Source organism: Electrona antarctica (assembly GCF_951216825.1).
Source record: "Electrona antarctica genome assembly, chromosome: 16".
Taxonomy (NCBI): domain Eukaryota; kingdom Metazoa; phylum Chordata; class Actinopteri; order Myctophiformes; family Myctophidae; genus Electrona; species Electrona antarctica.
In genome coordinates, this window is record NC_136797.1 from 11,668,708 (window position 1) to 11,684,976 (window position 16,269).

At 40.7% G+C, this 16,269-nt stretch overlaps 1 protein-coding gene across 2 annotated transcripts; it reads right to left on the reverse strand.

The window, feature by feature from the left end:
* Positions 1-1,083: 1,083 nt before the first annotated feature.
* rbp4l (retinol binding protein 4, like) lies at positions 1,084-15,714 on the reverse strand (the record flags this gene model as incomplete). Of its 2 annotated transcripts, XM_079524790.1 has the most annotated exons (6): positions 15,589-15,629; positions 7,876-7,997; positions 4,687-4,804; positions 3,946-4,082; positions 2,354-2,466; positions 1,084-1,307 (listed from the first exon to the last, which is right to left on the reverse strand). In XM_079524790.1, exons 2-6 carry the CDS (start codon positions 7,881-7,883, stop codon positions 1,084-1,086), a joined length of 600 nt encoding a protein of 199 aa, XP_079380916.1. In that variant the 5' UTR covers positions 7,884-7,997; positions 15,589-15,629. The 2 variants fall into 2 exon arrangements, with proteins under 2 accessions (XP_079380916.1, XP_079380917.1); XM_079524791.1 differs by lacking the exon at positions 7,876-7,997 and having other exon boundaries at positions 15,589-15,714.
* Positions 15,715-16,269: the final 555 nt, after the last annotated feature.

Here is a 16,269-nt window from a genome sequence, read left to right on the forward strand (position 1 = left end):
CTTGGGAGTGTGAGTGAGTGCCGTCTGTCATATAGCTCAAACAGGAACACAACATGACACGGGGATATGTTTAGAAAATGGCATTTATTTTCATTTTTCACATTCACTCAAAGAAGCAACGACAGACAGATCAATCACGAGGCAGACAGACAGACGGATGGATGAATGGGATTAGACAGAAGAGGAGAAGTCCAAGTTCTTCTATCTATATCTTCTGTCTCCTCTCACCCAGTACAGCTTCCCCGATCTCTCCATTTCCTGTAGGTCCCCTTCATCGGTCTCCTTCTTCCCCACTCATTCTGTATCATCCACATACTGTACATACACTCTTACCGGAGAGTACACTTTTCATTTGAACATTCTCTCAAACAGCTGGACGGCAGCTATACAGTTTGATTTACACATTGTTTTTCGACAGTTTCGTGCCAGTGTGTCATGGGCTAAAATAGCCGATCTATAAAAGGCGTTGACAGCTATATCAGATGTAACATGACAAAGTATATAACTTGAGCATTATAATGGTCTTTCAGTTTGTCATTTAGTTCCTTAAAGGCTAATTTACACGTAGTTGCACAACCCTTTCAAATATTAAAGTGTCACTTTTGAGGAAAATAAAAAAAACATCTTTCAATTGAAACACTCCTTTCCAGGGACCCCCCCATAAGAGAAGATTTTTACGGCTCTAGCAGTGATTCTCAACCCATTCAATTTCAAGGACCCCCCCCCCAGTTTGACATGCATCAGTCTACGGACCCCCATGTAATGGCATTTCAATCTCTGGGACCCCCAATTTAGATTGTAAAATCAGTGTTAATTTAACAGAGTGTACAAATAGGGTTCCGTTTGGTTCCATTTGTACACTCTCAGAGTTACAGACCCATAAGGGTCCATTTGGTTCCAAACTATCATTTAGCTGGGACTCCCTCAAGGACCCCTGGGGGACCCGGCCCGCCCGGACCCCACTTTGGGAACCACTGCAAATACAGTGTGTGACGGGGGTTGTGAGACAATTAAGTATACATTAGCCTCTAAGTCCTCCATTCTTTCTTTCTTTCTTTTAATTTGTGCTTTTAATGTGTCTTTTTAGCAGGCTCCAGACTGCAGGACAGGCTGGAACTGGCCGGCCATGCAGATCTCCTCCTGTTTCTGCCGGACGATGCGCTGGATGGCGGGGGGCAGGCCGCGGGGGTTCCTGGAGAAGATAATGGAGTAGCCGTCATCGCAGCTGCCGTCGTCCTTCAGGGTGCGGCAGGCGTAGGTGATGGCGTAGTTGTCGTAGTCGGTGTCAATGATCCAGTAGTTGTCACCTATATGGAGGCAGGAAAGGGGAGAGAGATTATGGTGTGTATGAGTAAGTAAGGAAAGGGGAGAGATATTATGGTGTGTATGAGTAAGGAAAGGGGAGAGAGATTATGGTGTGTATGAGTAAGGAAAGGGGAGAGAGACTATGGTGTGTATGAGTAAAGGAAAGGGGAGAGAGATTATGGTGTGTATGAGTAAGGAAAGGGGAGAGAGATTATGGTGTGTATGAGTAAAGGAAAGGGGAGAGAGATTATGGTGTGTATGAGTAGGAAAGGGGAGAGAGATTATGGTGTGTATGAGTAGGAAAGGGGAGAGAGATTATGGTGTGTATGAGTAAGGAACGGGGAGAGAGATTATGGTGTGTATGAGTAAGGAAAGGGGAGAGAGATTATGGTGTGTATGAGTAAAGGAAAGGGGAGAGAGATTATGGTGTGTATGAGTAAGAGATTATGGTGTGTATGAGTAGGAAAGGGGAGAGAGATTATGGTGTGTATGAGTAGGAAAGGGGGGAGAGATTATGGTGTGTATGAGTAGGAAAGGGGAGAGAGATTATGGTGTGTATGAGTAAGGAAAGGGGAGAGAGATTATGGTGTGTATGAGTAAGGAAAGGGGAGAGAGATTATGGTGTGTATGAGTAGGAAAGGGGAGAGAGATTATGGTGTGTATGAGTAAGGAAAGGGGAGAGAGATTATGGTGTGTATGAGTAGGAAAGGGGAGAGAGATTATGGTGTGTATGAGTAAGGAAAGGGGAGAGAGATTATGGTGTGTATGAGTAAGGAAAGGGGAGAGAGATTATGGTGTGTATGAGTAGTTCCAGCCCCCCCCCCCCCCCCCCCCCCTCCAGAAGCAAACATTTTTGTCAAAAAACGTTCGCTCTGAAAGAATATATATATTCAAAGAGTTGCGCCACATTTTCATGATTTTTCCAAAAATAGCAGAACTACACGCTCTATGTGCTTGTAGATCTGCTATTTTTCAATCGCTAAAGTATAACATAATCCTTAAAACACCAAAAGGGGGTTCCCCTTGTCCAGAATGGGTTGAAGCTCACCTCCACTGGACAGGTAGCTGGCCAGTCCTTGGTAGTTCATGAACATCTTGCCAGGTGTTGCAGGGTCTGGGACAGAGTACTGAGCAGCCATGTCGGCGCACACAACCCAGAAGCTGGAAATGATGATGCAAAACATTATTATTATTATTGGAATACAAATGTACTAATACGATAATACGCACTTAATACATTGCTGTAATGCATGCCAAGTTACCATGATGATAAAACAAAAAAACAACATTCGTGTTTCCATTTCTCCATTTTAAACCAGCCATTTCCACCCTAATCTGCTTGAAACTGCATGGGGAAAGCCCTATGTGGCTTTTTGTTAGAGCTTTTCAGAACGTTGTTCTGGAAAATTATACCAAGTTTTTAATCTCTGGGTGGGGCCGCAGATCCCTAAAATCCTCTAATGTCAGGACCTCGAAATAAGACTTCGGCTCTTTCTGAACTTCTGACTCTGATAATTGAATATCTGGATGGACTTTGGGTCCTGATCCTGGACCAAGTAAATGTCAAGTCTTGATGCCCCAAGGGAGCTGGTATTGTTCTTCTTCATGATCATCAAATAAATATTAGACATGTCCCGATACTGTATCGGTATCGGAAAAGTATCGGATCGGCCCTTATTTGGTCATATCGGGTCATATCGGTATCGGCGAATATGCCGGTCTAACCACCAATGTTGGGGCATGTGGAGTTTGCTTTGGAGTTGCCCAAACTGCAAGTGCACATTTGAGTGAGGAGTCTGCTATAAACACATTAGATATAATTATAGCTATAAAGACTATTCCCGGTTGGTGGACTGCAAATTATATTTTTTTCTTTTTGTATTAAAATAATGGTATCGGTATTCGATATCTGTACGAAAAAAGTGTATCGGGACATCCCTAATAAATATATATGTCTTATAAACAGATAATACCGCGGTGGGAGAAATAAGGGAACTTGTCTGTCTACATACTTTCAACACATCACTCGCTATCTCTCCTGCCTCACAGCTATCAAAAGAGAGTGACACGCTCCCCTACAGTTGACAGTTTTACATTTTAGGAATTTAGCGGACGCTATCAAGAGCAAGAGTAGGCTAAACGGCAGACCTGCCCAAAGGTCCTGCCTCAAAGCAGTGTTGTTTTTGTCGACTAAAACAAAGACGAAAAATGTTCGTCGGCTGTATACCTTTTTCCACTGATGAAAACTAAATGGAAACTAAATGAAAACTATGCTATGGTGACTAAGACTAAATATACTGACAATTTCGTCAACAAATAAAAACTAGTGGACAAGTCATTTTACACTTGGTTGCATGCTGAAAATAGCAGATCTACAAGCTCGTTGTGAGCTTGTAGATCGGCTATTTTAAGTGTAAAAACAGTCATTATACGACGGCATCAACGCCCGCCAAAATACATTTTAGTCGACTAAATCAACTGTAGATTTAGTCGACTAAAATCTTATAATATTTAGTCGACTACAACTAGACTAACACACTAAAACATGGACTAAAATGTGACTGAAACTAAATGAAAACTACTTGAAAAACTACTTCAAAATTTGATGCCAAAAACAACACTATGCCTCAAAGAACCTACCCAAAGAGAGTGACGCGGCCCTTGGAGGACGCGGTCATGCTGCCGTCGTCGTCGATAATGTACTCCGCTTGGATGTTGTCCTGCAGGAACAGACCTTCCGGGTCCTTCTTCTGCAGGGCAAACCACTTGCCTGCATACTGCAGAGAGAATGTAAAACAATGTGTTTAACATTTTTGTGCCTATTATGCATGATCCGAAGCAGCTTATTACCCAACACAACACACCGTGTTTTGATCATACGCTGTGATCATAAAACTGTGGTGTGTGGTGTGTGGTGTGTGTGTGTGTGTGTGTGTGTGTGTGTGTGTGTGTGTGTGTGTGTGTGTGTGTGTGTGTGTGTGTGTGTGTGTGTGTGTGTGTGTGTGTGTGTGTGTGTGTGTGTGTGTGTGTGTGTGTGTGTGTGTGTGTGTGTGTGTGTGTGTCACTTCTAGTGATTTCGACTAGTTGTTTAACTACCTATTATGTATATTATTATTTTATTTTTTAATGATAATATTTGGACATTTAAAAACTGTGCACATAATCTGTGACTATAATCTAGCATTCTAGCTGATCTTGAGGCCTACAAAAACGAGAAAATGTTTTTTTTCCCTTTTCTTTTGTTTTTATATCAACTAGTCAACTAGTGCCAACAAGGTCGACTAGTGGATTTACTAGTCGACTGGTTGAATAGTCGACTAGTTGCTTAAAGCCCTAGTGTGCATGCCTGTGTGTGTAAATGTGTATAAGGGTCACACATACCCTCTTGGGGTCAAAGTCCTCTTTGACTGAGAAGCTGTCCACAACACAGGAGGCGGACAGACAGTAATCCACGCAGGATAACAGCACCACAATCAGGGCCACCTTGGAGGATGCCATTCTGCAACGCACAGACAGATACACACAAACGTTTCATTTCAGAATGCATAGGCAGTATATAGGCCTATATCATGTAAAGAAAAAGAGAAGGTCTTGCACACCATCTTATTGCTCCCCAAATAATTAATAATAAAAAGTGAACTGAGTGGTGTAAGGTCTTATATAGACTGATCAGCAGTGGTCTGACGTAATGTCTGACGTAATGAAATCATAGCAACCGTGCTCATTTTTGAGTGGTGTAAACCACTCCTACAACTGGCTTTTGTGTGCATAAAAAAATGACCATGGTTGCTATGTTCAAAATTATTTCTGACGTAATTAAATCACACCCGGGTGAACTGGATGACCGTAGCAACCGTGGTCATTTTCTCTGCGCAAAAAAAGCCAGTTGTGAAATCACATCCGGGTGTGATACATACATTTATCAAAAATGATAGCTTTTTTTACTTAACATATTTTGTGTGATTTCATTACGTCAGACATTACGTCAGACCACAGCTGATCATGCTATATAAAACCTTACACCACTCAGTTCACACGGGTGTGATTTTTATTTTTGGTACGGACAGACACGGGTACATAGCTTTTTGAGTGGTGTAAACCACTCCTACAACTGGCTTTTTGAGTGGTGTAAACCACTCCTACAACTGGCTTTTGTGTGCATAAAAAAATGACCATGGTTGCTATGTTCGAAATAATTTCTGACGTAATTAAATCACACCCGGGTGAACTGGATGACCGTAGCAACCGTGGTCATTTTCTCTGCGCAAAAAAAGCCAGTTGTGAAATCACATCCAGGTGTGATTTCATTACGTCAGACATTACGTCAGACCACAGCTGATCATGCTATATAAAACCTTACACCACTCAGTTCACACGGGTGTGATTTTTTTGGTACGAACAGACACGGGTACAAAGCCAGTAGTTGGAGTGGTTTACACCACTCAATAATAAAATAACGGAGCGGTAAAAAACAACAATGTTTCGTCCTCTCCGGCCTTCGTTCCGGTATTGTTTCTCTTTTTCATCCATTTTTCATCCATTAATCCACAAGTAACAATATATATATATACTGGACCATGATTTGGGTATATGTTATCTGCACCACTGCTAGTTAGATGTAAAGTGATACAAGTGAAGTATAAAATACAGCTTTAATTTCTGAAGTAAAAAAAATAAATGAGATGACCACAATTTTGTCAGCCATACAAATGCTTTTGCCGCAATGAATTAGACACATTAATTAGTGCATAATGTCTATCTGCTAGGTAGGTGGATATACGTTACAACTAAGCTCATGTTTGTAGCAGCCAATTATGTCCAATCATAATATATACTTGCAGATATCCAACAAGAGTTCAACAATTTGTTTTGCGCACTGTTACTTGTTCACAAAATATCTTTTACCGGTAAATGTTTTGTATGTGGAATTATCCTATAGTAATGATAATACATCAAATATATCATCGGTGACATTCTATATATTGTCTTACCTTAGTGTTGAATAAGTCGGTCCTAGAACGTGTTTATCCTCCAGATTGTGTCTAGTGTTCTCTTTCAGAGAGCCTTATATACACACTCCCAGAGACGAGCTTATGGCTGCTTTTCATTGCTCGGAACTAAATAAGGTGCTTAAATCTATAGTTAATCCTGTTGGGGTTGAAATCCTTACTGTAATCTGGCTTCTCAAACACAAGACTTGCCATAAAAAACAATTAGGCCTTTATGTAAGGGTAAGATTTGTGAGAATAATCCAACATTGCACATGCACAGTGGTACATATGCACGCAGTGTACGTGGCATGCCGACAACACACCTTTCCTCCCTGCTGAGAGCTATATAGGTCTCAGTCCCAGCCTGTAATGTGCAGTGTTGTCAAGTAACTTAAGTAATATATCACTTTCAGTAATATTACTTTTTCAAGTAACTAGTAAAGTAACTAGTTACTTTCACATATTTTTTTTGTCTTTTTCTGCCTTTATTGATAGGATGAAAGTAGACTGACGGGGGACGGGGGACGGGGACACACGCGGCAAAGGCTGTCTGGATCGGGAGTCGAACCCACGACACGCCGTCAGGCTGGCTCAGCAGCCTATAGGTGCCCAGACGGTTGAGCTAACCGTCCAGGCTGTTACTTTCACATTTTGAGTAATAATATTACATTAACTTTTTTCCAAAAGTAACATTATTACTATTTTCACGAGCCTTGGTGGAACTGTGGGTTTGAGTGTTTATTTATTATGGTAGACTGGGTTGGGGTGGAGTTGCTTTGCAGGCTGCTGATCCGCTCTAGATCTAGACTCTAGAGCGGATACGGAAACGGTGCGCACTCGTCTGTACGTATGTGTGAAGGGCGGGCCTCAAACCGTCCGGAAACTAGTGTGTGACTCATGTTAGACTGCACTGCAAGAGAGAAGAGACTAAACAAACTAAACATGGAGGAGGTGGAGGAGACAGACTAGAGACGCTACATACTAATTCCTACACGGGTTGTGCTTATAACCAGAGCCGGACTTACCGTTGGGCTAGGGTGGGCTGAAGCCCGGGGGCCCACGACTAGAGGGGCCCCCGAAAAAAATAATAATAAAAAAAAAAAAAAATTATATATATATATATTTTTTTTTTTTTTTTTTTTATAACTAAAGTATTGAAATCCAATTGACCAATTCAAGTGAAATGTGTGTATAGTTATTGTATTGATTTTAATATCAGATTCAGAGCACATTGTGAAATATTTTGCTGTAAAACTGCATTAGTGCACTATTGCCTACTAGTGGCTGCATTCATTCAGCACCATGGACAGCGACTAGTCTGTCTGCCTGCCTGCCTGTCTGCCTGCCTGCCTGCCTGCCTGCCTGCCTGCCTGCCTGCCTGCCTGCCTGCCTGCCTCTCTTTTTAGGGGCCTGGGTACCCCAAAATGAAAACAAAATAGCCCAAATTTTTTTCGGCCTCGCGGCTGTGCCGCCCGGGGGCCCTCAGCAAGGTAAATCCGGCTCTGCTTATAACTGATTACATGAAACAGTCACCCGTGCGCCCAGTCCCAATGTTTGTAAACAAAGAATTGGTCTATACACCAGCATGATCAGAGTGGAGAAGCAGGGCAAGAACAAAGGTGGTCATCAGGACGCAGGTGGTAACGGACCCGATCAGAACTGAAGGGTGTTGGCTGTGGATGTCTTTCATTCCGGCTGGGCCTGGAGTGAATGACAAAGCAGTCAGGATTCAGTAACACAAACACCTATAGTATACTGTATGTAACACTGTTAATGACCCGTCTGGCCAACGCTGATGCCATTTTTCTGAAATACCCTGCTCACACAGCGTCATTTGTTAAGGAAATTATGAGGTCCCATCATTGGCAATCAGCAGAGGGAGGCGAAGGCATGGCACAGCACAAGGAGTCCGGCATATGGTCAGCATCGTTCTTTATTCGTTCCGATCATCTCAGTACAGCAGAATGGTCGCATGGTTGCTCATCGTCGTACAGTCAAGAGTGAAGCATCACCCCGTTCCTCCCCTAAGTTGTTCCTTTCCCTCCCCTTTATTTCCCAACCACACACCCCCAAATTGACAGTCAGTGACAGGTGTTTTATTCAAATACAACAGGACATGGATAGATAATAACAGGTGGTCTCACTACATCTCCGTTTATGGTCGGAGTTAAGCAAGCAGGAAACAACATGCTATTCTCATCCAAGCTAAGATGAGAGAGCACACCACTAGCAACACCTTTGTTGACACTGGTCTTCGTGAGCATGGGAACTCCAGCTGTCAGATTTGACAGCTGTATTGGTAGTCTCCTTTTTGCTCTGACAGGAATAGTTATCCCAATGTATATTTGCTGACATGGTGTTTTACAGTAGGATGGAAAGATGAGATCTATTTGGCAATAGTAACACCTTCTGCCTGGCTTGGAAACTAATTCAGCTGTCAGGTGACAGCTGTCGGTCAGTCCGAATGCGTATTTGTGATAGTCCATCCTATTTGACTGAATGGAAAACAAGGTACTACTTATATATTTAATAGTTATAATTGACATTCTAAAATTGCCACTACAATTCCATCGCTTTCCATTTGGAAATGTGATCATATCAATTTCCATGGCCCAGGCGGTTTATAGAATGACAAATATTGATGATTAAAACTGTATTGCTAGATTCATGTTTGATGACAGTGATGGATCAGTATTTTCGCGTAATGCTAGACACATACACAAGACCGTAAGTATGAGATAAAGAAGGTTTCACTATTTATTTTAATTCTATTTTCACTTTAAGACTTTTAAAAATTGCACTTCTAAGAACTTTAAAAATTACTGGACACATCTAGAATCAAGAAAAAACACATCTATAGTTAAATTAGAAGATAGGCACATCTAGAAGATCTTGTAGATCTGCTAATTTTCGAAAAGGTAGTTATTCTTTGCTCCGTTTCCAATACTATTTGTTGGTAAAGTGTAATTCCACACTACACGTACCTATAATAGTTTAGTTAAGAACAAAATTAACTGAAATGATTAAACTTACAATTAGGGTAGGATTTACATTCAAATGGAAAGAATTAAAATGGATTATATTAGGATAGAATGTAAACACTTCAACAATAAAATAATTGAATATGGCCACTGTTAGTTCACCTCTCAGGCTGTTTTCACACCCGAAAATAAATAAATAAATAAACTGACCGTGACCAAATCCTGTAGTTTAGGCTCTCTGCTACTTTTAACTCAGTTACCCACAAACACACAAATACCTTTCCTCCCCCCCCCATTCTGCCAGCTGGACAGAGAAAGAGAGAGAAAGGAAGGCTGTAAATCAGACATTTGGTTTTTCCAATATCGAATTAATTCAAATTAAACTGTTGCTAATGTGAACAAGGTGAGGTTTTCTCTGTTTAAATATTATCTCCATTCGTTCAACATTTTCTGTATTATATTACTTAAGTTAGCGTTCAATAAATATTGACAGGAGATAAAATAATATTAGACGTTTAACCTTGTTAAACCATCATAAATGATTGATTTCACACTATTGATTTTAACACCTTGAAACACTCACTGTTGAATAATTACTTAGATCCATATTAATTTATTTGCAAAACTATAAATGTATTCCTTTTAACTAACCCACACATAGGCTGTACCAATGACCCCTCCCCCTCTTGCCATTCTGGTCTCCCGCGTGAAAGTCCAACATCTTAACCACTAGATTAAAGGGATATCCCTATTGGACCTGGGGATAGACTTTTGAGGCAGAGGCTCTGAGCCACTGCTACATGTACACGTGACGTTTGACATGGTCTTTGGACAGGTCAACCTACAGGAGTGATGAAGAAAATGCCAGCACTCATTGTATGTCCTTTTACATGATTTTATTTACCTCTGAGACTGAAAACGTACGCGTTTCGGCCTGTATGGCCTTCCTCAGCGTTTGTTTGATCTACAAGCTCATAGCGCGGCACCGAGTGCCGCACTGCGAGCTTGTAGGTCTGCTATTTTTGAAAAATCGTGAAAATGCAGCACAAATCTTTGAATATATATTCTTTCACAGTGAACGTTTTTAACTCAAATCTTTGCTTCTGAGGGGCTCCTGGAATAACATATTTTCAGATGTGGGTCGGTGGCCAATTACATATCATTTTTGGGGTCCTTGACATGAAATATTGAGCACTACTGATAAAGCAACATAGGTATTTCAGAAAACTGTCAGAATTTAGAAGACTTTTTTTAAATTTCGATGTCAGGCCTATGGGTTAAATATATCCACAGATGCTGCAGCTCTCAAGACCTGATGGGCATTCCAGAGTCTGGGAGCTACTGTATATGGCTCCGTTACCTTTGCAGAGCTCTATAAGTGAGCACCAGGGACCTGGAACTGAACCCTGACACTAACAGGAAACCAGTGCAAAGAGGCCAGAACTGGAGTTATGTGACACCTTACTTCTGAACAGCGTCTTGCAGCATCATTTTTGAATTAATTGGATGTGGTCTATGAACATTTTATTGAGGCATGGGTGAAAACCAAATTGCAGTAGTCAAGGCGAGAGGAAACGAAGGCATGGATAGTCATTTCTAGGTCAGTATGTGAGACAATTGAGCTATATTCCTGAGGTGGAAAAAGCAGGTATACCGGACCAGCCACCGACTTGATGTGCATGTGGAGATGCATGGCCTGATGAGGTTGGAAAGCAACGACAGATCAGAGGCTATACAATACAACACCTCAGTCTTAGCTTCATTATTACTTTCAAACCATCATTATTTTACTTGGCAGTCCGCAGTCATCAGAGGGTCGTTTCCTGCTTTCTTCATTGTAGAACAAAATGTTAAACAAAGAACAGTCCATTACAGAGCAATGGTGCTCATTACCTAATTTTTTTGTCTATGAGGATAACTATGAGTTTTAAAGAAGAAGCTGAAGTTGTTTTTGTTCATTCAAGAGATGCATATGAGCTACTGTATATATCCCATTACAATGTAAATTTATTTGATTGTCAATGCTGAAGATTGGATAGTACTGTGGAGCTAGCTATCAAATGTAATAGACGGATCATGAGTTGTTTTGTGTTATATTGTTGTGTTGGATGAATGTTGGATGTGAATGTAATATGGAAAAATGTTTTTGATGATATGTTTAAGACCCAGGAAGAGTAGCTGCTGTGACTCACAGTAAGCTAATGGGGATCTAATAAATACATCAAAACCTTAATGGCAGACAACCAACTCTCGTAAAATTAGAATAAAAATCTTAGGGCAGGTCCATAGCTTTAATGCCGTCGCATTTAGAGCTATGTTACTGTCGACTTCCGGGGCTCGCATAAATGCAGACCAGCCTTTCCTCTGTACCGAAAATAAAAATAATGTTTTACCTATACTCACCAATACAAAGACGGGTTGTGTAATTAGAAAGCTTTATACTTTCCTTAGTGGACGCACTTTGAGCCACACGTATAAATGCACCTTTTGGCCAGAAAGGGATTTTTTCACCCAAAGGAAGAATCTTCTCTATGAGGGTCTCTTGGCAATATCAGTAGAGGGCGCAGTGGAGTAACTAAAATTATTATTTTTTTCTCTGGTGAAAACAAAATCCCTTTCTGGCCAAAAAGTGCATTTATACGTGTGGTGGGGGGCTCAAGTGCGTCCACTAAGGAAAGTAGGGCTCCATGATCTCCATCATCTTGCGCCACCCTTATCCCTTATCCCTAAACGTATTTGCCATTTTTTACTATTTTGAAATACATTTTAAAATAGTTCAACTAGCCGATCTACATCGACACATTGTGAGCTTGTAGATCGGCTATTGGCAAATGGCAAATTAGTTTAGGGATAAGGGTTAATAGTCTCTTGAATACGTTTCATTTAGTTTTAGTCACATTTTAGTGCACCTGGAATGTTTTAGTCTTAGTCTAGTTTTAGTCGACAAAATGTCATAAGATTTTAGTCGACTAAATCTACAGTTGATTTAGTCGACTGAACTGTATTTTGGCGGGCCTTGATGCCGTCGTAATGACTGATTTACACTTGCTGAAAATAGCCGATCTACAAGCTCACAGCGCGCTGTGTGCTTGTAGATCTCTTATTTTCAGCATGCACCCAAGTGTAAAATGACTTATACTGGATCTCTTGTCCACTAGTCCCTAACATTTTAGTCTAGTTTTTATCTGTTGACAAAATTGTCAATAGTTTTAGTTCTATCATAGCTTAGTTTTCATTTAGTTTCCATTTAGTTTTCGTCAGTGAAAAAAGGCAGTCGACGAACATTTTTCGTCTTAGTTTTAGCCGTTTTAGTCCTCAATTAAATATATTACACACTCCAGTCATCACTAATCACATGAAGGAGGTCGCCCTCTAGGGTAAATGGTACATGTACTGTATAGGCTGTAGAGCTTGGGCTCCATTTTCGTCACCGCTAAACCCCTTATCCCTAAACTTCTTTGCCTTTTTTTTACTATTTTGAAAAACATTTTTGAATAGTTCAACTAGCCAATCTGCATTGACACGTTGTGAGCTTGTTGACTGGCCATTTGAACTATTCAAAAATGTTTTGCAAAATAGTAAAAAAAAAAGACAAAGAAGTTTAGGGATAAGGGGTTTAGCGGTGACGAAAATGGAGCCCAGTATCCAAAGCGCTTTACATAGATTTGGGCATTACATTCACAGAAGAGATTGGCAAACTCAAACGGGTGGATCCGTGTCAGGCAGTGAAAGCATCGGTTGTTCAGGGGCTTTAGACAAGAATTACGACACCATAACAATCAATGACATCACATTTGAACAATTAGGTACCCAACAATGAGTACTCTATAGGCCTCATTCTTTCACACGTATCAAACGAATGTTCTGTACTCCGTCTGTGATTAAATGGCTGCCACAATAGTAATTCCAATTAGTAAGAGAAATCTATGAAAATCTGGGAACTAAATCGTTACCAAGAAATTTCTTCACCAATGTGTTTCTAAAGGTGTCTAATAACATGTACTAAAAGTTTGAAATTCAACTCCTGTGGGAAATTGAGTTATTAGCATAATATGTGACCATACCCTTAACATCCTATATAAGGCAAAAAATGCTTGGAATGGATTCAGAATCATGAAAACCCCCTAGTTTCATATGTCACATGCTACTTAAAGAATGATGAAATTTGGACTTTTTTGCCTTATATAGGATGTTAAGGGTATGGTCACATATTATGCTAATAACTCACTTTCCCACGGGAGTTGAATTTCAAACTTTTAGTACATGTTATTAGACACCTTTAGAAACACATTGGTAAAGAAATGTCTTGGTAACGATTTAGTTCCCAGATTGGTCAAATACCTGATAAAATGCCCTTACTAAATGGGAGTCACATGGTTTGACCAAACATCTGTGTTTGATGAGGCAGCAATCTAACCTGACTCCGCCAGATTGCGGCAGTATTGTCGATGAACCGGAAAGCAGCGGGACAAAAATCTGATATCTCCATAATAACTTTGAGTTGTAAAGTCTTGTTAGGTTGTGTTTACATTTGCGCTGTGGCACAGCTGCAATTCGTCACCAGTCTCGCGTTGATCCCGCCGCCTCATATCGCTCGATCCGATCTGATTTTGTTCGGAGTGCATCATCTCTGCATGCCCGAGAGAGACCAGATGGGAGCAGGAGGAAGAACTCACTGCTGCCACCAGCTGGCAGAGTCAGGTATAGCAGCAATAAGCAACCAAACACAAATGTTTGGTCAAACCATGTGACTCCCATTGGAATTGCATTGTGGCAGCCATTAATTAACCACAGACAGAGAACAGAACATTCGTTCGTGTGAATGATGCCTATAAGGCCAGACAGTGGCCTTGTGGTTAGAGTGTCCGCCCTGAAACTGGGAAGGTCGGGGGTTCGATCCCAGGCCGGATCATACCAAAGACTGTAAAAATGGGACCCAATGCCTCCCTGCTTGACACTCGGCATCAATGGGTTGGTTTGGGGGGTCAAATCAACCAATGATTCTTGAGCGCAGCGCACGCTGCAGCTCACTGCTCCAAGAGATGGGTCAAATACAGAGATCAAATTTAACTGCAGTATACGTGTATGACTTTACTAAAAAAAACACGTCTGACAATTCACTGCACCATTCAATAATCTCCATAGGTTTGTTATTACTGCGTTTCCTTGATTGCAACAATTAAGTAAATTATAGGTGGACTGCACATTGTACACAATCTGCATAGTTTCAAGGCAAACAGGTGGCAATTATAGCATTCATCACACTTTCACACATAACCAGTAAGCACAACATACTCTATGAGAGCATTAAACTATCTACTACTGGAACTTAGGGCGTCTTACTGGTTTATCTACTCACCTGGCTGAGTCACCATAAATTGTTCATGTTTCTACTCATAGAAACAGCAACTGTATGGATTTAACCATGCACTGATGAAGGCTGTTTTTCTATATTTCTTTATCACTGAATGATTTTTTTTCTTTTTAAATGTATGGCTTTCGCCTTTATTTTATTTATTTTTGAGTGGTGCAACCACTCCAAGGAACAGCAATGTCTGTGTTCAACTATGTGTGTGACTATGTTTGTGTGTGACGTTAATGAGCACCAGTACCAATGAGTACCAAAAGTGGCGCTGTTGTGCCAGAAACAGAGAGAGAGAGATAGTGCTGCACTGTTGCCTGCTAATGAGAGAGAGAGAGAGAGAGAGAGAGAGAGAGAGAGGGGGGGGGGGGGGGGGGGGGGGCATTTGCACCACTCAGTTCACACGGGTGTGATTTTGTATAGAGGAGGGACAGACAGTAGGCTGGCTGACAGGAAATGTATATCCAGCATCTTCTTCTACAGAAGATGCTGGATATTGTTCAATCCTGGTGCTCAAAATGGAGGCTTATGATTGACCAGAGTAAAACTCAGGTTATGCACTTTAGAAAAAATCACACCCGTGTGAACTGAGTGGTGCAAATCCCCCCCCCCCCCCCCCCCCCCCCCCCTCTGTTTCTGGCACAACAGTGCCACTTTTGGTACTCATTGGTACTGGTGCTCATTAACGTCACACACAAACATAGTCACACACATAGTTGAACGTCACGGACATTGCTGTTCATTGGAGAAGAAGGTACAGAAGAAGATAAGTACTTGGGTTTTATGCTGGATGAATTCATGTCCTATGATCTTGGAATTGGAACATTGGCGGACTCTGCTGGTAAAGCTGTTGGGTCAATAATTAGTAAAATTAAATTTTGTAAAGATATTGGTTAGCCTATTCCACATACTCACAGCTCTATGATGCATGTGTCTGTCCAATACTTACGTATGCAGCTGGTGTTTGGGGTTTTAAGGATGACAAAAAAGTTAATTATATCCAGAATAGAGCCATAAGGTGTTTCCTTGGGGTACATGCATTTGCCCCTTCTCTTGCAATCCAGGGAGATATGGGTTGGGAACCGATGGAGACTAGGCAAAAGGTGATCCGCTTGTGGAACCGTCTCATTAATCTGCCAGAAGATAGGTTAACAAAAAAGGTATGCAATAATACAACATATTTTAATTAATTAATTAATTATTTGTTATGGTCTTTTTTCACCTAAACGTCATCATTTATGTTCTGTGCAATTTTGAACAAATTTTAACCTATGACCTTTGACCTTTAACCCTGATAAAAGTAATTAAAATAACTAATATATTTTGTTGTGATCATTAGAATGTCTAGAACATGTTTTATTTATTATTGTGAAAGATATCCCCCAAATGTAAATTTCTAATTTATTATTATTATTTTAATAATTATTATAAATGTGCATACAATTTGCAAAAAACTTTATTATTATTATTATTTTTTGTCCTAGTAGTAAAAAGTAAGTTGAAATCTCTTTTTTGCAAGTAGAAATATATCCGGGTGTTACAGGGTTAAAAGTGGAATTTGGTGCTATGTGGAATGGCACAGGACAGGATATGTCAACTTGCAAACAAATGAGTTTGCTGCCATCTTATG